This window comes from Grammomys surdaster, unplaced genomic scaffold, assembly GCF_004785775.1.
Source record: "Grammomys surdaster isolate TR1022 unplaced genomic scaffold, NIH_TR_1.0 208, whole genome shotgun sequence".
NCBI classification, from domain to species: Eukaryota; Metazoa; Chordata; class Mammalia; order Rodentia; family Muridae; genus Grammomys; species Grammomys surdaster.
This window is the reverse complement of record NW_021604653.1, coordinates 8,071,162-8,097,042: the sequence shown is the minus strand read 5'-3', so window position 1 is coordinate 8,097,042 and position 25,881 is coordinate 8,071,162. Positions and strand designations below refer to the sequence as shown.

The 25,881-nt window shown below is 37.1% G+C and overlaps 1 protein-coding gene across 1 annotated transcript in view; it reads right to left on the bottom strand.

Moving 5' to 3' along the window:
* The window catches only part of Ptpn4 (protein tyrosine phosphatase non-receptor type 4), a 154,064-nt gene that overhangs the window by 24,429 nt on the left and 103,754 nt on the right, over nt 1–25,881 (bottom strand). Inside the window, exons 14-22 of the mRNA XM_028771480.1 lie at nt 21,026–21,151; nt 19,368–19,526; nt 9,168–9,327; nt 7,667–7,750; nt 7,522–7,578; nt 4,916–5,072; nt 2,232–2,398; nt 299–389; nt 73–134 (exon numbers count right to left, since the gene is read on the bottom strand). Of these exons, the coding sequence (XP_028627313.1) occupies nt 73–134; nt 299–389; nt 2,232–2,398; nt 4,916–5,072; nt 7,522–7,578; nt 7,667–7,750; nt 9,168–9,327; nt 19,368–19,526; nt 21,026–21,151 (1,063 nt within the window). The remainder of the gene's footprint in view (nt 1–72; nt 135–298; nt 390–2,231; nt 2,399–4,915; nt 5,073–7,521; nt 7,579–7,666; nt 7,751–9,167; nt 9,328–19,367; nt 19,527–21,025; nt 21,152–25,881) is intronic.

Genomic DNA, 25,881 nt, shown 5'->3' with positions numbered 1-25,881 from the left:
AAAAAAAAAAAAAAAAAAAAATTATTATGGTTATAAATTATTTCCAACAACAAAGGCATAACGAATACTTACATTTATATAGTTTGCATTGATGTAGTCTTCATTACCTTTTAAAAGGACCCGTGTAGCATCATCTAAAAAAAAGAAAATTTAAAAGAAACAATCTTTTTTTGTACTGATATTTGGAATTAAACCATCAAAGCTATACCACTAATAAACCACACTCTAGCCATAAAAATCTAATGAAGTTTTATTTAAAAGATTAAACTTATAATGGTAAGAGTTAATAGATACTTACAAGGTGAAATATCTCTGTATCTGTTTTTGGAAATGTTCTGAGGTAATTTGGCACAAGACATTGTCATTCCAGGTTTTTTCCGATACAATTGCTTTAAAAATAAACAAATAAACAGAAATAGTTTGATAAGCCATCAACAGTTCTGCTTTGTTTTGGCAGACTGGATTGTATTCCAACAGGCGCCCTCCACGCTCCATGCACACTATGATCCTCTTCAGAACAGTCACATGCTGACCCAGAGCTATAGTCAGCTCTGTAGTTTCTGACATGCAATATGCATCTATGATATTTAGAAAAGTCTGAAAACAATTTTGCTCACCAAAGTACCTGATATTTCAATAGCAAGTCTACAGAGAACCTTTGGCTTTATTTTAGTTTGGAAGTGTTCAAAAATACACTGAGACATTTTTAGAAAAGAATTGATACATATCTTAGCATGATTTATTATTATTATAAGCATTTATATACAACATATCTGTATATGACCATCAATATTTTAAAAACACATCGGGAAAATTCCTGGTTTTATTAAAGATAAACAAATCAAGTTCACTATGACAGAATATTGACATCTACAAATGTGTTGGACTCAATTTATAACTATCTTGGATGTATACAACCTGTGGGCCACAGGTTGGACATATCTGCTTCAAATATAGACTTTCAAATCTACTATATACTCACTAATGAAAATAAAGATTAGCAGTCATACAGGCAAAGGTGGTACACAGCTCTAATCTCAGGACTTGGGGGGAAGAGGCAGGTGAATCTCTGAGTTTGAGGCCAGCCTGGTCTACAGATTGAGTTCCAGAACAGCTAGGGCTACAAAGAGAATCCACTAGCACTACACAGAGAGACCCTGTCTTGGGGGGAAAAATTATCAATCAAGAAGCATTCTTGTTCATCTGAGATAATGATCTCAGAGATTTTAAGACTATACACACAAAAACACTAGAAAAAGATTAAATTAGAAAGTATGAATTTGAAATACAAGTTATGTTCTCTTTTTTTTTTTAAGATTTATTTTTTCTTTTATATATGTGAGTACACTGTAGGTATCTTCAGACACACCAGAAGAGGGCATCAGATCCCATTACAGATGGTTGTGAGCCACCATGTAGTTGCTGGATTTTGAACTCAGGACTTTGGAAGAGCAGTCAGTGTTCTTACCTGCTGAGCCATCTCTCCAGCCCACAAGTTATGTTCTTAACTTTTGTTTTTATTCTATTCTTTGTTTTATTCTTATTTTATTTATTTTATTTTTTGAGATGAGGTCTTTACTATATATAGCTCAGGATGGTTCCAAATTCTTAGAAAATTAAATGATGTGTACTGTCACATTTGGCTTTGCACAAGCTTTAAATTTATAAACAATTTTTTTTTTGCTTTTGTTTTTTGAGACAGGGTTTCTCTGTGTAGCCCTGGATGTCCTGGAACTCACTCTGTAGACCAGGCTGGCCTCGAACTCAGAAATCCACCTGCCTCTGCCTCCCAAGTGCTGGGATTAAAGGCATGTGCCACCACTGCCCTAAGCTTTAAATTTATAAGACAGCATTCTTATCTTGTATTTTTTTTTTATAAAAAGAGCTAGTAAATTACATGAGAAAAATATAAAATGTTTTTACTTTTACTATTTTTTTATTTTTTGAGAGGGGTCTTACTCTATAGCTTAGGCTGGCCAGGAATTCACTGTTCTGGACTTACTTTGAATTGAACAACATCTTCCTACCTAGCTTTTTTTATTCTTTTAAAAGGACACTTATTTAAACAGTCATAACTAGTATTGTAGGAATAATTTTTAAAAACTACATTTTAGAATTCTTCATGTTAGCAAATTCTAGGCTCATCATTTTATCTTATAAATCAGAATGCACAGTAGATTAGGCTCTAAACTAATTAGCAAATACTGATTTAATACAATGTTATCACTTACATCAAACTGTGCCAGTACTGTTCCAGTGATAAGCCCCTCAGCTAGTTCGATCATTGACTCCCGCAGGGAAGGGTCATCATGATGGACACCATCTAGTGGGGCTTTCTCAGGAATATACTGGAAGTCGGGCTCACTCTCTAGTTTTTCTTCCACAACATCATATATAGCTAAAATAAACAAACAAACAAACAAACAAACAAAAAACATAAAAAGAATCTTAAAAGAATTCAGTAAGAATTTGCCAGAAATTTTCTACAGATTCAGTAGCTAATAATTCCATTGTATCAGACAGATGCCTTTGTGTAGGAATCAAGAATGGCTGTGGGGTTGAAAGGCTTCTGCTATTCCTTTGGAGAAAAGAAGGGTTCTTTATCCATATGCTTAAAACTGAAGACACACTAAGAAAATGAGGCAGGACTACAGCAGTTAAGAGCACTTTCTGCTCTTGCAGAGGACGACCTAGGTCTAGTTACCAACATCCACCTGGCATTTCACAACCTCCTGTAATTCCAGTTCCAACAGACAGATGTTCTTCTCTGATATTCTTGGGATCCTGGGCTGATGGGGTAAACATAAACACACAAAGGAGTGTTCAAATGTGTGCGCATGAACATGCAGGCACAGACAGATAGACAGACAGACAGACAGACACAGACACACACACACAAACACAAACACACACAGAGTTAATAAATACTTACAAAAATAGAGAAAATGAGACATTTTTGACTGCAGATCTGAATAGACATGCCCTTAATTTCTAGGAAATGGATCAATAGCACAGACAAAAATCTATACACCATTATGTCTAAAGATATTCTGGCTTTGATCATATGATAAGTGAACACAAAGCTGAATAAATCAGTCCCATATTCTCTCATCCACCTAGTCACTAAGCATCTTTCATGTTCAAGTTAGTAAAGAGAGCTCAGATATCAGATGCTGGGCCTATAAATGCCAGGCCTATAACTTACCCTTACATAGTCACCCTTTCCGCTCCATTGTAAAGAAAAGTAGTCGTTATGTTTTACATGTATGGGCGTTTTGCATGAATGTGTGTATGTATACTAAGTGCATGACTTGGTACCTATGAGTGCCAGAAGAGGACATTAGATAACCTGGGACTAGAGTTACAGACCATTGTGATCACCATATCAAACTCTGGTCCTTTGTAAAAACATCAAGTGCTTCTAACTGCTGAGCTCTATGTAGCTCCTTAACTTTATTCTTTAACATGGACTCTATTAACTCATAAAGGAATAGTTTACCCATTTGTAAACATGTATATCCTCTGCAAATGATGGCCTCCTCCTCTTAGCAATCTTGCAGGTTTAGAAAACATCAAGTACCAGGAAAAAAAAAAAAAGATGTAACGAAATCCATACTGAAAATGAGTGGAGGTCTCTGTCTAGAATAATCCTTTATAGGGCCCTAGCTGAGTTCCTCCTGGGTTTTAAAATATAAAAGAAACAACTTTGCTATCAAAGAGACTATTGTTTATTTTCTGACTCTGTGCCCATCATGAATCTATAAACAGGAAATAGAGTATTTGAAAGTATTTTTAACTCTAAACTGAGAGTAAGGTACCTATCATGTTTGGTGGCTCTGAAGATTAAATAAAAACATACACAGCAGCTTAGGTACAAAGAAAATTCCAACAGCTACTGGCTGTTGTTATTGAGCACCACAGGAGCTATTATCAGGAGAGGACAGAAAAGCCAAACTGAGAGATTGCTGTTGGTATAAAATTGAAGCTGTGACACAAAATAGACAGGATGAAGCCTAAACAAACAAGTTCCTCAAGATCAAAATTAATGTCTGTTAGTGCCTGCTTAATATTCTTAGAAAGCCAATTTTAGGATTATACATGGATAATAACATAAAATACAGAAAAGAAGATGCCTGCTTTGACTAAATATAAAAAGGGAAATTTTCTTTTCTCTAAACATCATCTCACTGAGACATCCTCATTGATGAATACAATGACTCTGAATCACAGCTTGGACTCTCCTGTTGTGTTCCTTCTGTAATAAAGACATCCTTCTACATTCATGCTTTTAAGATATAAGACTCTGTATAAGTACACATATACCTGGGAACAGTGTTATGATGAATATAAATGGAGATAATGCTAGTAGTATGTGTCACGATAAGAACTCAACATGATGAGTCAAGAGGGCACCACCTACCCAAAATATAGTTAACCGCAGTTTTCTTTGTTTAATTAGAGTCTGTTATGGAATTTTCTAGAAGTAGAACAGAGATTTATTTATTCATTAAACAAGTATTCACTGACTGTACTACTCTTAGAGTAGTTGAAGAGGGAGGCCACTATAGGTATGGTAGAATAAAACATTTCTGAATGAAGGAAAAACACGAGTTACATAAAAACCAAGAATTGTTTGCAGAGCAGAGGAAATACAAGTCCACAGACCCAAAAGTATGTCAGGTTGAAGCTTTGGGGAAACAGTAAGAACTGCACTGTGCATCAGAGGTGAATGGAAGTATGAATGGGAGACAAGAAAGCCAAGAATTTGGATTTTTTTTTCTCCAAGTATGATAGATACTACTGTCATTTGAAGAGGAAACTGATGTGCCATATTTATAGACATCTACTCTGGCTACTATGTCCAGTAGTAAATAGCAAATTATGACAAATACTCAGTGCTAAATAGAGTACTTACCATTAGGTCGAACTAGGAGCACGAGTTCCCCAGAATGTTTCTCACAGCTAGCTTTAATAAACAAGACTACTTGATCATGGGTATGTTCTGCAATGTCCCGACCATTTATTAGTACCACTTGGTCCCCTTCATTCAATCGAGGGACACAAAGGTCAGCCTGTAATAATGTAGATAAGTGTTCAAATATGCACCCGGCATCCTGAAAATATAAAACTTACTTTTTATAGATTATAGAAAGAGAACTAAAATTACATATAGGAAAGCATCCATGCAAGGATAGGAAGATGGCTCAGTCAGTAAAATGCTTGCTAGACAAGCTTAAGGGCCTGACTTCCAATCCCCAGAAAGCACATAAAAGTCCAGTGATGCAATGTGGTCCTGTAATTCCAGTACTGGGAAGACTGAGCAGAAGAATCCTTGGAACTTGATGCTAGCCAATATAGCAAATCAGGGAGTGCCATGTTCAGTGAGGGTTACCATCTCAAAAAGTAAAGTAATAAGGTAGAGAGTGGCTGAGGAAGTCATCAGCCTCTGGTTTACAAACACACACACACACACACACACACACACACACACACACACACAAACACTCTCATTTACTTAAAAAGCAGAAAGCTAGTTTTCTTTTCAACATCCTATTTTATTTTACAGCTTCATTGAACATTCAAATTCCTTCCTCATGGCCTACTATGTCCATTAGAGATTCAGATAAGAAATATGTCAAAATGCATATATACATACACACTGTCTTAATTTTTGTACTGTTTAAATATATACAATTTCAGTTCCCATAGCTTAAAGAACATCAGTTTCTGAATTACATCCTCCAAATGTTAGTTTTCAGAATACACTGTGTCTTATTGCATAAAGTATACATTTGCTGCTAGTGCTTCAGTCCAAAATTCTGTATCTCAAAATGTAGTACTGCAGCTGGAGAGATGCCTCAGTGGTTAAGAGTACTGGGTGCTCTTCCAAATACCCTAGGTTCACTTTCCAGCACCCATATAGGGCTAAAAAATTCCTCTGTAACTCCAGTTCTAAGAGAGAATCAGATGTCCTCTTCTGACCTCCACAGGTATTGCATACATATAGTGTAAAATAAGCATTCAGGAAAAAAAAATATAAAAATATAAAACACACAATATATAAGTAAATAATAAAAACAACAAAAATAAAAATTAATCTAAAAAATACCTTAAAAAAGCAAGGAGGCACAGATCACACTTGTCAAAGAATATCCATCAATCAGTGTATGACCAAGAAGCAAAGCATGTGCTTATCCTTGGCTCACAGTGGGAAATCATCTCAAAGAGGAACTACCCAGCAAAGATATAAATGAAAGTTCAGGAAAGAAGCAAAGCATGATGGCACCCCCAGACGTGAACTTTGACCTCAGAGTCAGTGATGAGTGAAGTGAGAGCACTTCTGTTGTCTGAGGCTCTAGGTAAGTATAAGTAGTCAAAGGGACTTGAGGTTTTTTTCACAATACACCACCAAGGCTTCAAAAGGGCAAAACATTGAAAGCAGATTCAAATGTGGAGAAGATCATGGAAATCTGCTAATTTAAGAGGCTCATTCTGTATCATCAGTTTTATAACGTACTATTCAAACTACTTGTGATAAAGTTTTATAAATGATGTTTTGGGCTACTGAACACATATTTTGCATTTCTCAATATTTTTGTAACACACACCACAAAAGACTTTAACATACAGAAAATAGATCTAAAAGCTGTAAAAGCAGTATAATTTTTCCAGTTGGTTAACAGCTCATGGCATGATTTCACCTTGCATGGCCATCTTTAAAGTACAGCACTACTGCAATAAGGACTGCCTGAAGAACTGGAGTTACACACAGCTTTGAGCTACCACCATGTGGGTTCTAAGAACTGAACAAAGGTTCTCTAGAAGAACAACCAGTGTTCTTAACTGCCAATCAATCTCAATGATTTTTCTTTTAATTACAGATTCTTGGGATAAAGAAATGGTTCAGTGGTTAAGAGCACTGGTTGCTCTTGCTCCAGTACTAAGGAATACAATGCCATCTTCCAGCCTCCTCAGGCAATAGGCACACATGTAGTATACATACATACATACATACATACATACATACATACATACATACATAAGGAAGGCAAAATAATATATGTCAAACTAATGTTTTTAAGTATTTATGGGGTTGGAGAGATGGTTTGGCAGTTAAGAGAACTTACGTTCTTGTAGAGGACCCAAGTTTGATTCTCAGGAGCCACTCAATGGCTCACAACTGTCCAAACCTTGAATCCTATGGGGATGCAACACTGCATTTTGACCTCTGAGGGTCACACACAGTGCACAGACATACATGCAAACAAGACATTCATACTCAAAAGAACATTTTTACAAAGTATATATTAGTTTTTAGGGTTTTTTTGTTGTTGTTGTTGCTGTTTGTTTGTAGCTCTACTTGGTCTAGAACTCTCTTTGAAGACCAGGGTAGGCTTGAACTCAGTAATCTGCCTGCTTCTGCCTCCTAAGTGCTGAGATTAAAGGCAGGTAACCATCACACGTGATCCTTAAGTATATATTCTTAGAAACAGTATTTAGATAAAATTTGGAATAACTTACAGGTGTTCCTGGTGCTACCCGGGACACAATTACAGGCATCTTCTGATCATATCCTCCCTGGGAAATAAAAAAATAAAAAGTCAAATATTACCAAACTAAGAACATCTTAATATAAAAACTAAATATGAGATATATTCTGGATTACCTTTACATTGAATCCAAACCTTCCATTTTCATCAGGTTTCATTTTGATTAGAACAAGGTTATCATGTGGAATGCCACCATTGGGCTTGAAAAGACAAAAATAAATTTCAGAATATAAATGAATTATAATTTATCTGCTTGTATGAACTATGGTATATAAAAAAATAAAATCCTATGCAAATGTTAGTTGTGAGGAAAGTAATCTCTTTGCCTAATAACTTGTATACCCATTCTCTCATTCCTCTTCCCACTCTGGAAGAACACTGGCAAAGGGGAATTTGCCATCCCCTTTCCTCTAACTCTGTATCATACCAGTCAGTTTTCACTCCCACCATTCCATAACTAAATTAATGACAACAAATATTTTCTTATGACTAAATCCAGTATTATGTCTCAATTTTGGTCCTAACTTGACGTACTGTAGCAGTGGACAAAGTGTTCCCTTTCAATTGGGCTCCTTCATTATATGTTGTTGCCTACTTTTCCTGCTACCTCTGCTGCATACTCTCAGGCTCCCTTCATCTCCCTGATTCTTATAATTTGGTGAGGGCTCAGTTTCTAGAGCCTTTATTTAGATTACTACATACATTTCTTGATGATTCTCTATATTGTGTTTTTAAAAATATATACCCACTACTATGAAAATACAAGTACAGTAACCATAAATATATCTAGGTATGCAAGAAGAGACACATAAATACCATCACAGAGTTAGTACTAAATTTGCAATTTTTGGCAAGAATTCTGATCTCTTTTGATTAAACCTATTGTAGTGAAACAGTACACATAAGAAAATAGAATGCTTTCAATTTTTGGTAAGGGGAGAAACTGAGTGAAAAAATGAAAAGGCAGGGAGTACAGTAATCATTAGAGACTTTGACAGTAGATGCTGATGCATCTTATAAACTTTCCCTTTGCATCTTATTTCATTTCCTAATATTCCTTTACATTTGCTGAAACATATCTGCATGTGACTGTGCTTGCATTTTTTGGAACACAGTGTATTCTTAAGATAAATTGATAACCTCACTTGTGGCTTATTTAAATCTTAAGAAAGCAATAAACTTGATAAGTCATTAGACTTTTAACAATTCATCATTTTATTATATAAAGCATATTCTATATAAGCAAAAGATATAAATTATTTTGTAAAATATAGGCTGGACATACAGTATTAGAATCTGTACTCGATTTCAAAGGTTAGGGAATATCTCTACACTAAGAAATTACATAGTCAATTAAGTATTTACTGAATTATTAGCACTTGATCTAGAAACATGTTTATTTTGTATACTAAATTTACACCAACCTGCTAAAAGACATTAACTCTTAAAGCAATGGGCACTTTACAAATGAAGAAAAAGGTAACACCAAAATGGTATAAATCATGGTTAAAGAATCAGAAGAAAAAGACTATTATAATTCACTACTGAAACATGGTATGGTTGAATAGAAATTAAAGTGCATTCAGAATTTTAAAAATTTTAACCAAAACTACTTACAGTGGACTTTTCAGGGGAAGAGGGCACATCAAAGGATTCATTAGTATGGTTGGCTAGATCTTGCTGAGAATGTGAAAAATGAGCTTGGTTCCAACTATTTTTCTTAGATTGTTTGGGTGGTAAAGCTGGAGGCTGCCCATCTTCAGGGGTCTCTTGTGATCTAGGTAAGGAAAGAAGAAAGAGGTGAGAAGTAAATATTTTGAGAAATCATCTGATGGAAATACCTTATTCTAAATTAGGTAAAACAACTAGAGACCAACTATGTCTAATGTGTAGAGACTTTATATTTACTTGGAAAGGCTTTTAATAAAAAATTTTATCTTTAAAGTAGTAAATCTGGTTTTTAAAACTCAAATCAACAGTTATAGAATACCTTAAAGATACTCCTATGAAGATATTTCTTAATTTGCTATAAGCTGAAGAGCAGCTTTCATGGTACAAGACAGCCCCATGCAAGCTTCCAAAGGAAGAAGACAACCAACAGTCCTACCTAGCTATAGCGCCTATGAACCATAATTACCAGCAAGGCACCACAACTGTAAGGTACACGGTGGCACACATACCTTAGTGGTAACCAACAGCTCTATAATTGGACTTCAGATCTACTCAACAAGAAAAAAATCATAACTGGTACTAGAAACCTAGGACAGAGAACTCATGGATCTTGGAGAAGAACCTACAACCACTACTATAGTAAACTAGCACAATTCTTAACGACATTCTAAATATGTGTCCTTATACTAAAGTGTCCTTATACTAACAGGTAAGTGTAGTCTTCACCCATCATCAAGGAACTCTTTTCAACAGATGAAGACTATTACAGAAAACTTAACCAATCAAAATACAAAGTTGTGGAACCCAACCCCAAAAGATACATCTACATAATAAATTCCTGCACATAAGGCTCAGGGAACATTGGAGAAGAGGGGGGTGGGAAGAGTCAGAGAGGATCAGAGTGTTTCCTGTGAGACTGTAACTCCTAGTAATACCAGAAACCAAACACAAAGTCTCACAAACATGTCTACCTACACAGGAGGTGAACAAGGACAACAACAGACATCCAAAGTAGATGGAGGAAAGCTTGCAAGGCCTGAACTTTTAAAAAATCATTTTAATGGTTCTTTGTGAATCACACATACACCTCAATTTTGTTTGGTTTGGTTTTTAACTTTACAAGGCTTGAACTTTACACAAAAAACTACAGATAACTAAGTCAAGTCAAGAGTGGAAGAAATACTCTTCCAAAGAATAGCATATCAATTAGTTACCCAATAACAAATGAAAAAGCAAAACTCTCAGAACTGGGTGTTGACAGAAAAAAAATCCCACCTGGTAGGGATAGTCTAATGAGCTTAAATAATTGCCCTCCTTTACCATGGTTAATGAGATTAATAAATAAAAGCATGTGACAGAGAATAGAATACTGAAATAATCACTGCAGAGACAAAACTACATGGAATCCTGCCAGGTGCTAAGGTGAGAAAACAACAATTTACAAGTATTAAAAAGCATAACCCTTTAATTTGTGGCAACGGGAATTGATAGCTAAGTATTCAGGAGGGATTTCAAGGTAGAAATTGTAACTTTTAAAAACAGTCTATTTCCACAAAGGCCAGAAGAAAGAACCAGTGGTTCAACTCCTATCCTACTGTGCCGGTATCCATGAAAATGATCTTGGTAGTGTGACTTAATGGCTTCACAAGAAAGTTTCTGCTAAGAAAAAAGTCATGACAGTCTGCCTTTGGCCAGGGCAGATCATCAACATCTCTGTCCCTCTTAAGACCCCACAGTCTGAAGGCCTCCCAGGAAATCTGATGCACTCAGGGCAAAGGTAAGGGACCCTCCCAAGTAACCTCAGGAGCTTGGAACTCCCAGGAGCCCAGAGGACTCAGGACTAATCCCCTCTGCTCAAACTCCCCCTCCCTTCCAGCCTGTTCCTTGCTCCAGGGTAGATCATCAACATATCTGTCCCTCTGAAGACTCCATAGTCTGAAGGCCTCCCAAGAGATCTCCTACAGCCCATCCGGGACCACAGGTCTCACAGGAGACCTGGAGTGACTCAGGAACACAGGAGGCAGGCTCCAGACAGACTGGATAAACAAGCAGGATCCAGCATTTTACTGCATACAAGAAACACACCTCAATGACAAAGACACTACCTCAGAGTAAAAGGATAGAAAAAAAGTCTTCCAAACAAATGGTCCCAAGAAATAAGCGGGAGTTGCCATTCTAATACCCAATAAAATGGACTTTCCACCCAAAGTCATCAAGATGAGATGGGGAAGGACATGACATACTCATTAAAAAAAAAAAAGAAGAAGAAAAAAAAAAAAAAAAAAAAAAAAAAAGAAGAAAAAGAAGAAGAAAAAGAAGAAGAAGAAAAGAAAAAAACCCACCAAGAGAAAGTCTCAATTCTGAATATCTATGCTCCAAACACAAGGGCACTCACATTCATAAAAGAAACTTACTAAAGCTCAAAACACACATTGAACCCCACACAATAATAGTGGGAGACTTCAACATCCCATTCTCACCAATGGAAAGGCCATTGAAACAGAAAGTAAACAGAGACACAGTAAAACTAATAGAGGTTATGGAATCAAATGGATTTAACAGATATATTCAGAACATTTCACTCTAAAACAAAAGAATATGCCTTCTTCTCAGCACCTCATGGTACCTTCTCCAAAAGTGAACATATCACAAAAGTGACCAGTCACAAAACAAGGCTCAACAGATACAAGAAGACAGACATAATCACATGCACCCTATCAGATCACCACAGACTAAGGCTAGATAGACTTCAATAACAACAACAACAACAAAACCCCAGAAAACCCACATACCCATGGAAACTGAACAACTCTCTACTCAATGATAACTTGGTCAGAGAAGAAATAAAGAAATTAAAGACTCCTGGAATTCAATGAAAATGATGACATAGCATACCCAAACTTATGGGACACAAGGAAAGAAGTACTAAGAGGAAAATTCAGAGCACTACGTGGCCTCATAAAGAAATTGGAGAGATCCTACACTAACAACTTAAGACCTTTGGTGAAATGCCAAACAGTGGGGTGAGGGAACTTGTAGAGTCCACCTCCAGTACAAAGACAAGTAGAGGGATGGGGTTGCCATCCCACAGTCAAAAACTTGGACCCAGAATTGTTCCTGTCTAAAAGAACTGCAGGGATAAAAATGAAGATGAGACTGAAAGAAAGGTGGTCCAGTTACCGACCCTTGGGATCCAGTTCAAGGAGAGGCTCCAAGGCCTGACATTATTACTGCTGCTATGGTATGCTTATAGAAAAGAGCCTAGCATGGCTGTCCTCTGAGAGGCCCTATCAGCAGCTGACTGAAATGGAAGCAGATACTTACACCCAACCAATAGACTAAGGTGGGGACCCCAGTGGTTGAATTAGGGAAAGGCTGGAAGAAGCTGAGGAGGAGGGTGGCCCCATAGGAAGACTAGCAGTCTCAACTAACCTGGACTCCTGAGATCTCTCACATATTAAGCTGCCAACCAGGCAGCATACAGGAGCTGGTCTAAGGCCCCTGACACATATACAGCAGAGGACTGTCTTGTCTGACCTCAGTGGAAGAAGATGTGCCTAACCCTTGGGAGACTTAAGGACCCAGGAAGTAGGGAGGCCTTTGGGGGTGGGGACATCCTCTTGGAGACAGGGGAGGAGGAATGGGATGAGGAACTGTGGGAGGAAGGACTGAGAGGGGGGCAATAACTGCATTGTAAAAAAATAAAAGTAATTAAGAAAAAAGAAAATACAAGTAATAGTCCTCTAGCAATAAATAAGTAAAAGGCATTCTCCTACTATTACTTATCATAACAAAAGTAAACAGGGAGCCAAACATGGAGATGCATACTGGGAATGTCAATACTCAGGGAGACAGAGGCTGGAAGATCGTAAATTCAAATCTATCCTTGGCTACACAGTGAGTTCAAAGCAGCTTAGGCTACATAGGATCCTGTCTTAAAAACAAACAAACAAACCAGCAATAACAATAACAAAAAAGCGAGTTGGGAGAGAAAAGAAAGACAGAAAATGAGTATTTCCAGTAAAATAACAAAATAAAGCTGGGTGGTGGTGGCGCACGACTTTAATCCCAGCACTTGGGAGGCAGAGGCAAGGGGATTTCTGAGTTCGAGGCCAGCCTGGTCTACAGAGTGAGTTCCAGGACAGCCAGGGCTATACAGAGAAACCTTGTCTTGAAAAACCAAAAATAACAAAATAAAGTTATAATGCAAACACTAAAAAAAAAAAAAACACTAGGGGAATAAATAAGGAGTTGAATAATGATCTATAGATCATTTTTTAATTTTTATTACATTTATTTATTTTTGTGTAAATGTTTGCACATGTGTTTCTAGGTCACAGCACATGTGTAGTTAAGTGGACAGTTGATGGACTCACTTCTCTCCTTCTAAACTGTGTAGTACGTGAGTTCCAAATTCATATTGTTAGTTTTGTTGACAATATCTTATATCCACTGACCCATGTGTCTTGCTCAAGTTCTTTTATTTTGAGTGGAGAGAAAATGAAAAGAACTTAGCGATATACTTATGATTAACTGTATATTCTATATAGTTTAGTCAATAAGGCTTGTTTTTAAAATCATGGTCTGCATCAATATAAGCTTCAAATTTAAATTACTACCCATTAAAGGTTTTATAGTGATTTTACAGCAATAAATCACTGCAGACAAGTTGAGGCTGTTCAGTTTTCAAAATGAGACATTTATAACGGTCCTGACTGTGGCAGACTCTCCCCAGCATCTGTGTAAAAAGAATGGACAAAGTCCCTCAATCAGTGTAGAGTAAAAAGTAAAAATGAAAATCTGTTATTTTTTTTAACTCTTGAAGAAAGAAAGAAAGAAAGAAAGAAAGAAAGAAAGAAAGAAAGAAAGAAAGAGGAAGGAAGGAAGGAAGGAAGGAAGGGAGGAAGGAAGGAGAGAAAGAAAGGAAGAAAGAATGAGAGAAAATAAAGAAAGAAAGGAAGAAAGGAAGGAAGGAAGGAAGGAAGGAAGGAAGGAAGGAAGGAAAGGAGGAAGGGAGGAAGGGAGGAAGGGAGGAAGGGAGGAAGGGAGGAAGGGAGGAAGGGAGGAAGGGAGGAAGGGAGGAAGGAAGGGAGGTCATGACATTTTCTAATATGGCATAAAATATAACTAAGTAAATACGCAACGTTGCCCACTCACCTAGGTGTCTGTGTAGAAGCACTTCAGAAATCAACTCTAATTTTTTTTTAAAAGATCATCTTTACTTATGCTCTGAGAATTTCATACATATCTGTACTTTCACATACACATCCTAACTCCATAACCCTATAATATCCAATACGGCCCCTTCCTTCATAGCCTTCCATTTTTCTTTGGTACACCACAAATGTTCTACATTTTGGTGGATTTACTAATTACTGCATTGGGGTATGTATCCTTTCTCATCAATGAAAGCGTTCCCTAAGATCTGCCACCATACACCCCAGTTTTTTATTCTGTTCTTTTTTAACTGCCAAGAAGACACGTTTCAAAGGGTTAAATTCAAGCGCTGTTAGTCCAGGGAAATATTCCTATGATCCTGAATACTGTCCTGAACCATGGTCTACTTGATATGAAGGCAAATCAAAACAGACATCCTTTGATAGAATCTAATGGATGTGTGAAAAGTGGGCATTACCTGCCACTGAACTTTTTCTGGCCTTGCAAACAGCTGTTTGTTTGCATTAAAAGGGATTAAGCCTCAAAACCAAGGACTTGGAAGAAAAAAGTTGTGTGAGGCTGAAATGAGATGGCAATCAAGTCAGAGAAACTTCTTGTATTCTTGGTCTGGCTAAAATTCATGACAGAATAAACTGAAGCATGGCTATTATGGAGTATCTACATGGTTAAAGCTGGCCTCGTAGCAGTGTTCAGCTATGTGACAGGGACAGGGTATACGAGATATTTTGCAAAAACTGTTAAATCCATATTTCTATGGGTTAGAACACTTAATTAAATGTGCACTGTTAAAAAAAGCTGCAGGGATTTTTTTTCCATAGTGTACTGGTTAGAAATCATTGTTCTGGAAAGTGCTTGTAAATTCAGAGGTTGTTCAAGTTTGGCCAACATATGTTTGATTTATTCAATTTTTTTTTTTTTTTGGTTTTTCGAGACAGGCGGTCTCTGTATAGCCTGGGCTGTCCTGGAACTCACTCTGTAGACCAGGCTGGCCTCGAACTCAGAAATCCACCTGCCTCTGCCTCCCAAGTGCTGGGATTAAAGGTGTGCGCCACCACCGCCCGGCCCTATTCAATTCTTTTTAAAAAATGTTTATAAGTACATTTTGAAAATTACATACAACACGCACTTTCAAAATGAAAATTCAAGGCTCTGGAAAAAATGTATATGCATCATCAATTGCTAAATACTGGATAAAAGCAAGAGGTAGTTGAGATTTCCTGCCCACCGGTAGCGTGCTATCTCAAACAAAAGGTAGGAATTGTAGAAGAACTGACACCCAAGGCTGTCTGCTAATCTGCTATCTTCTAAGACAGACATTAATATAAACCTGGGTCATTAAGGGTAGTTCTAGGAAGAACTTTAATTTTCTAAGTATACACACAAGGAGATCATGTCATTTTTAACTCTAGTCACTAGTGTCAGTCCTGCTATTACCAGTCATTTAACCTTATACTTTACATAAATTATAGATAAAATTTTGGCTTAAAACTTAGGCATTTTAACTCTTTGGCTAATTTATACTGATGCCAAGAGGACTTAAAAGTAAACACTGTCTTACACAGATGACTGTTATAGTTTGGACATGAAATATGCCTTTCAAGTTCATGTGTTAAATATTTAGTTCCAGGCTGGGCAGTGGTGGCGCACACCTTTAATCCCAGCACTTGCGAGGCAGAGGCAGGCGGATTTCTGAGTTCAAGGCCAGCCTGGTCTACAGAGTGAGTTCCAGGACAGCCAGGGCTACACAGAGAAACACTATCTCGAAAAAAACAAACAAACAAACAAAAAAAATTTAGTTCCTACCTTGAGGTAGTATGTTGGGAGGTTGTGGAAACTTAACAGGTAGGATGTATGTACAGAAAATAGTTACTGGGGGTAGATCCTGGGTGAGTACCTAGTCCCTTGTCCCTTCTGATTTTCTCTCTGAGTCTCGCTGAGTCTCTGTAGTGTGCCCTTGCTACCATAATATTGTCCTTTCCTTAGTAGCTGAATAGTACTCCATCATGATGGGCCCAGAATCAAGAGCCAAAACTCAAGACTGAAATCTATAAAACTGTGAACAAAAACATATCTTTTCCCCCTTTAAGTGGTTCTCTTAAGTATCTGGCCACAGTTCTACAAAAGGAACTAAAACACTAATTAGTGTTCAGAGTCAGTAAAACAGACAGCTTAGAAAATACATTAAACATTTCAAGGATGTAATTAATATAGAAAAACACAACTGTTTGGTTATTTCTTGAGTTTTACTTCTTATTTTTAAAGTTTCAAAAATCAGAAAATACAATTGTTAAAACCCAACAAAAGAGCAATTTTAAAAGTAATAAAACATTACATTTCGTTTTTTTTTTCTTTTTTGTTTTTTTTTTTTTTGTTTTTTTTTCAAGACAGGGTTTCTCTGTGGAGCCCTGGCTGTCCTGGAACTCACTCGGTAGACCAGGCTGGCCTCGAACCCAGAAATCCACCTGCCTCTGCCTCTCAAGTGCTGGGATTAAAGGTGTGCGCCACCACCGCCCGGCAACATTAAATTTCTATCAATTCTATCAACTCAGTTTTTACAAGTATCAATGTGTATGATATATGTGTGTATACACACACACAAACATATATACACACATAAAATTTTTCATTCCTTATAAGTAGAGATACAAAATTTCTTTTCAAAAAAATATTACCAAGGCTAGATAGACTTTTATATGTCTGAGCAACTTAGCTAGTATTCTTTGTTTGGTCTAAGGAAAACCATGGCTAATATAAATTATCATGTTTTCTCAGAATAGCTGTAACACTTTGCTGACTTCTCCATCTCTCTTTTACCCCTTACTCTAAGACATGTTCTTTCTTAAAGATTGATCCTCATTTACTCAGCTATGTTCATAGCAGCTTTATTCATAATAGCCAGAAACAGGAAACAACTTAGATATTCCTCAACAGTAGAATGGATAAAGAAAATGTGGTTCATCTACACAATGGAATGCTGTTTAGCTATTAAAAACGAAGACATCATGAATTTTGTACACAAATGGGTAGAACTTGAGAATATTATCCTGAGTGAGGTAACCCTGAGCCAAAAAGACACATACGGTATATATTACTTACAAATGGACATTAGCAATACAGTGCAGGACAACCATGCTACAATCCACAGACCCAAAGAAACTGGGTAATAAGGAGGCCCCAAGACCTCGAATCTCACAGAAGAGGAAACTAGTCATTGGAAGTGGATGGAGAGAGGTAGGACAGGGGTAAGGAGGGGAACAGAGATGGTAATCAAGTATGAGGAGAGGGAGGGGTTGTGAGAGGGCTGGGACTAGCTGGAGACCTGGCACTGGGGAGGAGAAGGGAGTCTATAGGGGTGAGCCTAGCTGGGATTCCAAGAGGAAAATATAGAGACTGAAGTTGCCACCTCTTGTACCTAGGCAGGACTACCAAAGGAGGGAGGGGGACATTAACTCAAAATTTGTCTTGCCTACAAGATATGCAGGGATAAAGATGAAACAGAGATTTAGGGAACAGCTCCATCTTTATCATGCAACCAAGAAATGACCCCAACTTGAGACGCATTCCATGGGAGAAAGCAAACCTCTAACACTATTAATGATACTCTGCTATTGCTTGCAGACAAGAACCTAGCATAACTGTCTCCTGAGAGGCTTCATCTAGCAGTAGATGGAGGCAGATGCAGAGAGCCACAGCAAAACATCAAGCAGAGCTCAGGGAGTCTTTTGGAAGAGTTAGGGGTAGAATTGAGCAAGCCAGAGGGGTCAAGGACACCATAAGAAGACCCACAGGGTCAACTAACCTGAGACCCTAGGGGCTCATAGAGACTGGGCCACCAACCAGGGAACATGCAGGGGCTGGACTACATTTGTAGCAAATGTGCAGCTTAGTCTTCATGTCAGACCCCTAACAAGTAGACCAGGGGCTGTCTCAGTCTCTGTTGTCTGCCACTGGAACTTCTTCCCCCTACCTGGCCACCTGGTTGAGCCTCAATGTGAGAGGATGTGCCTAGCCCTTCTGGGACCAGATATCCTAGGGTTGGGTGGTACACAAGAGGGGCTCCTCCTTCTCTGAAAAGGGAAGGGGGCAATGGAGGAAGGGACTTGTAAGGGTGGAACTGGAAGAAGAGGAAGGAGGGAGGCTGTGATCAGGATGTAAAGTGAATTAAAAAATAATGACTGGAGAAAAAAAGGCTGAGCACATTCACTATATAGTGTTTCTCATACTCCTTTCTCTTCAGTGATGTATTTCTTACTCACTTATGATATTGTGTAAGTACTGTCCTTCAATTATGTCAAATGTATGCGTTATTTCCACTATATAAGCTAATAAATGAAGATATTGCATATTAATGTGAGAATATGTAGACTATGCATTAAACCAATGTCAATCAATACTTAAAAAGCTGGCTTTATCAATCACTATGTAAAGTAGTAGTAGGAACAGACTTTAGAAATAATGTGGATAGCTAGTAGTGGTGGCAAATATTTGTGGGACACAGGCACATAAGATCACTGTGGGTTCAAGGTTAGCCAGGACTACAAAGGAAGAAGAAATAGATAAAAAAGAAAGATGAGCATGCTCTATAACCAAGTGTGACAACCATCTCACTTATTTTCCCTTGATATTTTTTGTAATACATTCACATTTATGGTTTCTCTCCTTTAAAAATCATTAGGAAAACTAGCTTACAATTTCCAACTCCCTGACTACACTATTATATTATCTGAAAAAATATTTGGGAGTATCCACTAAAAATGAAATAATAGTGAGTAACCAGACAGGTAAAGGGAAGAGAGGGAACAAGATATCTCAAGGAGAAATGAGTACATTTACAAATATGTATTTATGATTATATAAGTAACACCTTATGTCAAGTACTCTATCTAATTTCCTAAGTTATTTCAAGTGAAGAAAATTAAAATATTTGAAAATAAAGAATTAAGAGGCAAAATGAAAAAGTGGTCTTACGGTGATGATTCCAGAACTATGCTATTAGCTTGCGTTGATGATGGAGATCTCTGACTTACAAAATCCTCACTGGGGGATGTGTGAACCACATGGTCTACCAAATGACCAACAGATGACGGTCGAACCCGGGTCCCCTCTTGTGTGAATGAAGAATTCCGACTAAATGAAGAGAAACAAAGTCTGAACAATAGTATACTTTGATTTTCCCTGTTTTTTGATCATGTGTTTTCATGAGAGCGTGTTTGTATGTGTGAGAAAGTCTATGGTGACTATGCAGAATCTCTAACAGTGATTATAAATAGTGTGAAATATATGAAAAAAAACCACACACATAATGGGAAGTCAAGACATGCCTGCAGTTTACAAGCTGCCTTAAAGCCTTATCCACTATTAATCTTATGCCTTATTCCACATTTTACATTTTAACCTCATTAAGACTGTATGACACTACAACAAGGATGGTGGGGTTAAAAGCATGTGTCCATCTACAACTACAATTTTGTAGATAAAAAAATGAGACAGAGATTAACTTCAAGATTCAACCAGTGACTCTAGAGTCACTACTTAATCACTATGCTGTCCTGTTTCCTTAAAAAAAAAAGTTCATACCGTGCTTCAAATTACTTCATTCCCTAGAAAGTTAACCTCAGCTATTGCTGTTCTTTAGATCATCTCTCTTATACGTGCGCCTTCCCCAGCCTTGCTTCTCTTACCTTGCCCTCCCTTTGGCCCATATTTGAAGAAGTCTTCCTTACCTTTTTACTACCTGTTCCAAAACCTGGCAGCTTTGTAAGAAACGCTAGACTGCAATACACACAAGGTTAGAGCTGCACCCCATGGTTCTTGGCCCAGCTTTTTCTGAGCTTATGGGGTTCCTGTTAGAAGTCTTTTCCTAGGCCACAGGAAGTACTAGAGCTCTGCACCACAATCACTCAAAGCATTTTCAAACAATTTATGCTCCCTTAGAAATTCTGGTATTAATCTATATGGAAATAAATGGACTACATAAATAGCAGTTTTATGAAATTTTCAAGTCATGACTAAATCCTTAATTACCCATCCGGTGAAAATCAACTGCTGAGGAAAGTAAAGGCTGTTCTTCAATTTTCTACTTGCTCATTCCCTAAGGCTATTTTAGGTCACTTTTACAATGAGCAGGAAGCAAAGAGGCAATAATGTTTGAAGTAACAAAAATCATGTTTGGGACTGGTGAGGTGGCTAATCAGGTAAAGGCATCTGCAACCAAGCTTCAATCCTGGCTTCAATCCCAGGGATCCTAGAGTGGAAAAACTTACTCTCGCAAGTTGTTTCTAACCTCCATATGTCCACTGTTGCATACACGTGTCCACATGTCTTCATATATGAATACACACGCACACACACACACACACAAAGAGAGAGAGAGAGAGGGAGAGAGAGAGAGAGAGGGAGGGAGAGAGAGGGAGAGAGAGAGAGAGAGAGAGAGAGAGAGAGAGAGAGAGAGAGAGAGACCGACCGAGGCCCACGCTTAAAAACAGTAAAATATGATAAAATTATTTTTTTTGAAAATTTGATCAAAGGACTTAAATTTTTATAAATTGGGATCTTTAGTCAACAGAGTACATAGTCAATAACTTAGAAAGTACAAAATGCAAGCATGACGTGGGCTGGCCACTTACTGATTGGGAGTTCCAGGTGGAGACCGGGATGGGAGGCTTTGTGTTTCTAACCTGTCATCAGATAACGAATTTCTGCTGACTACTTCCCAATCCATTAATTTCCGTGCCAAAGGCTTACTTGGAGATCTGTAGAAAATATATGAATAATACATAAAAAAGTTTTGTTTTTATATGAGTCATATCTTAAAATTCATTTTAATAGGTCACAGTCAAAGAGTTTGCTTATTATGAAATATTTATATCATGATTTGATATTATTATGAATTCCAAAATGGCTTATTTGCTTTATGTGAAAAGAAAGAAAAAGATGCGTCTATGAAGAATAAGAGAAGAAGGATTATTGAAAAAAAAAAAGAAATGAGGAAAGGAAAGCAATGAGTAGTTTACTATCAAACGTTTTCTCAAATTGCAAATGTTAGGAATCTTTGCTTGTGACTATTGTTGAGTACTCAGAACACAGTTTACCTCAAAGTGTACAGAACAATTCTTACCACATAATCTCCTCAATGACTTTCTGAACCTCTGCTTCAATGAGGAGAGGTCCAAAAAGATAATCATGCATGCTGAATTTATTTATTTTTCCCTTTTATATAGAGTATGGTCAGTGAATTTTTTTCCCTTTATTTCTGTAAAAAACATTCTATATCTTATATCTTGTGGCAGGTAACAAAGGGTATTTTAAAAAGATTTATTCTAATTTTAGTTATGTGTATGTATTCTTGTATGTGTCTATAAACGTAAGTATGAGTGCCTGCAGAGGCAAGAAGAGGGCATCAGACCCCCCGGAGCTAAAGTAAAGAGTAGGCTGCTGTAATCTGCCTGGGATAAATTCTGGGAAATAAACTTCAGTCTTCTGCAAGAGCAGCAATGGCTCCCAACCACTAAGATACTGCTCCAGCACAAAGGGATATGTTTTATTATCTATTGTCAGCTATCATAGTGATAACATAGAATTAAGTGACCGGCTAAGAAAAAAAGGTGCTAATCTCCACAGATCAAATGGTATGACTGTATTCAGAGACATAAGCCCTGAGAATTTTAGGAACATTAATAACTTAATTACTTAAAAACAATAATAACATCCAAATTTAAATACTACCGAAAACTCCCTTACTTTAATGTGTACTTTTTTGATATGTAGAACTATTCTGGAGGTTAATAAAATAAATTAAGTGACAAATATTACACATGATAAATCACCTTATATACTTTTAATCTCGGTAATAAATTTCCCAAGACCTGTAAAAAGCATGTATGTTTTTTTCTGTTACATCACAATAAAAAGGTATAGGCATACTACTGCAAAAACAAGATCATAAAATTTTAAGTAGAAACACTTATTTGTATAAAATAGCACAGTAGGCTGGCTGCACACATGAATTCAAAGTGGTTATGACAGCAAAACAAAAGCTGTATAACCCGAGCTAGACTAAAGCCTCCCTAGGTGAGAACTCTTGGAAGTTCTTAGCCGCCAAGTCTGATAAGTCTACCATGCTCTAGAAGAAAGCTACACATACAAGACTATTTGGGGAACATGAATTGTTCTTGATGGAGAAAACAAAAGCAAAACCACAAAAACCACAAAGTTGGAGGTTAAAAGGAGTAAGGAGTGAATCTAGGAAGAGTTGGGTGAGAGGAGGTGAATATGATGAAAATATATAGGACAAATTTTAAAACAAACATACAAAACATATTTAAAAACAAATTAAAGCTATTTTTTGGTCATGGCCCATTATATTCAAAGATCTTCATTCTGTGAATTTTATTTGCAGATTTTCCAATAATAATAAAGACTGGACCTAGTATTATATATACTTTTTAGATTACTGGAAGTTTTCCACCTTAAAAAATTGTCCATAATTTCTCCCTCTTGTCATATATTACATACATTTATATTAATTAAGAAAAAAAATACCAAAGTATAGGCAGAGGCAGGCAGATTTCTGAGTTCGAGGCCAACCTGGTCTACAGAGTGAGTTCCAGGACAGCCAGGGCTATACAGAGAAACCCTGTCTCGAAAAACAAAAAACAAAAAACAAAAAAACCAAAAAACCCAAAGTACAAAGTAAATGCAAAATTAAGTACTTCAGCCGGGCGGTGGTGGCGCACGCCTTTAATCCCAGCACTCGGGAGGCAGAGGCAGGCGGATTTCTGAGTTCGAGGCCAGCCTGGTCTACAGAGTGAGTTCCAGGACAGCCCGGGCTATACAGAGAAACCCTGTCTCGAAAAACAAAAAAACAAAAAAACAAAAAAAAAAATTAAGTACTTCAAACCTATCCAAACAGTGAAATCAGTGTGTACCTAAATCCAATGTGATTAAGCTTGTAGTTGCAGCCTATAATTTCCATTCTAACACATTAACTGCACAAACAGAATGGCCCGAGAGAATGACAATACCCAGCAAATGGTACTCCACTGTGCTTTATGTCCACAGCAGGAAGCATTAAAATAATCATGGCTACTAGGGACACTGAATTCTAATTATGGCCTATAAAGAAAAATTGTTTCTATGCTAAATATCTAAACTCATAGGTACAACAGGGTCATTACATACTTCATTACACTTAATTTTATGAAAATCTAGATTTTCAGTACAATGTTTTAGCCTCTTAAAAGTCTGTTAAATTAAGCTGGAGAGATGGCTTAGTGGTTAAGAGCACTGGCTCTTCTTGCAGAGGAACCTGGTTCAATTTCCAGCATCCACATGGCAGCTCACAACTGTCTGCAACTCCTATTCCAGGGGATCTAGCAACCTCATGCAGATATACATGCAGGTAAAATACCAATGAACATAAAATACATAAATAAATAAAATTTTTAGAAGTTTGTTGAATTTTGAATAATAATATGTATGAATCAAAATCATACAAGCATTCTATCATTTCAGGATTTGATAGCCAAACCCTCTTAGTTTGGCCTAATCTCTTTTGAACTCTAAAACCAATGTGCATCTTCTAAAAGAGACATGATGCTACTGGTAACCAACAAGCAAACAAAAAGAAGAGACTCAAATTTCATTTTCAAAAGATCAGGTCAAAGTAATTTAAGCACAGAGACCTCTTCCTATCACTGTGAGTTTTAGTTTAGGACTTTACTTGAATTCTGGACACCGTTAGATTTAACCCTTCACAGTGAAGAGCATATAAATTCAATTAGTCACAAATGAGAATATACTATGCAATCTCTTCAATTTAAAACATAAAATCTCAAGTTTATCATAATTTATCACCTATAGATCTTTTACTAGTATTAATCATTCTTATTCACAAACTATTCTTTCCTCATTTACTAGACTACATATAAGTGATAAGAGCTAAGATTAGTTACTAAGAGAAAAAAATCATCTGAAATATTGAAAATCCAGCATACTTACCTAGTACAAACTGTCTGAACATTTCATTCTTGGTAATGAACTAGCTATGTTTGGAAATGTCTTTTGAGTTAACTAAATTTCAGGCATTTTACTTTATTAACAGTTTTAACCTCAGAGACCCACCCACTCAAGCTTGCTGTCTATGTTTCCTGTTCTGAGCGGAAATTTCAGAGAAAAAAATACCACACTGTTAGCAATGTGGTGAGTTTATTTTCTGACCGTGGCACCTTATTTTTCTGTTGAAGAGAAATTTGCTCTCATCTCTTCCTCAGATATTATTATATGATAACTGAAAAAGTGTGAAAGCAATTCAAAAAGTAGATATATAAGGGAAAATGGGGTAATTATTAGTAAAGCTTTTCATATAAAGTTTAAAAGCCTTTTTTATCTTCCTACTTATACTGTCATTTAAAATTTTAAGAAAGACAATAAATCTGGAATTCTCAACCAAAATGACCTAATTCTTGCTAAGACCATTAGAGAATTTTAGTAGCTAGTTATGAGGTAAAGAGTGTTATATAAACAATCCTAGGAGCTAGGTGATAGTGGTGCTCACCTTTAATCCAAGCACTCAGGAGGCAGCGGCAGACAGATAGCTGAGGACAAGGCTAGTCTGGTCTACAAAGCAGGTTCCAGGACAGCCAAGGCTACAGAGAAACCTATCTTGAAAAACCAAACCAACAATAACAACAACAAAAACAAACAAACAAAATAAACTAAAACAATCCCAGAAAAGCATAAACTTTCAGAGACAGAACAATCATTAAGACAGCCCAGCACAGCCGGGCGGTGGTGGAGCACGCCTTTAATCCTAGCACTTGGGAGGCAGAGGCAGGCAGATTTCTGAGTTCGAGGCCAGCCTGGTCTACAGAGTGAGTTCCAGGACAGCCAGGGCTATACTGAGAAACCCTGTCTCGAAAAAACAAAACAAAACAAAAAGACAGCCCAGCACCTCTCCCCAAGACTTGAGCATACAGTACCAAAGTAGAACACTTGGCTAGCATGGCTTCCCTGGGATTTGGGAACCTAGTACCTTAAAAAAGAAACATCTAATCTATCCAGGCCCTACACACCAAAAAAACAAAGACAGTCCCCTACAAACTTTGTAACATTTTAATAGTGAATAACAAATTCTAGTATGTATAAAACCATTAAAATAACATAATATTTTGATTTTCAAAAATAGGGGGGGCACTGTCAATAAGAGACAGTACAAAAAAAAACCAGAACATATTCTTCTAAATTGGAACAATTAGGCCATTATGAGTAAAATTATATCTTATGCTCAGTTATACAGAAAACATTTTAGTGACATTTACTAAACTTCTGTTTTCCAGGTCTATACCCCTTTCTAATTGGAGCAGTGGTGTCCATGATAGTCACAAGACAGACACAGATACATACACACACACACACACACACACACACAGAGAGAGAGAGAGAGAGAGAGAGAGAGAGAGAGAGAGAGAGAGAGAGAGAGAGA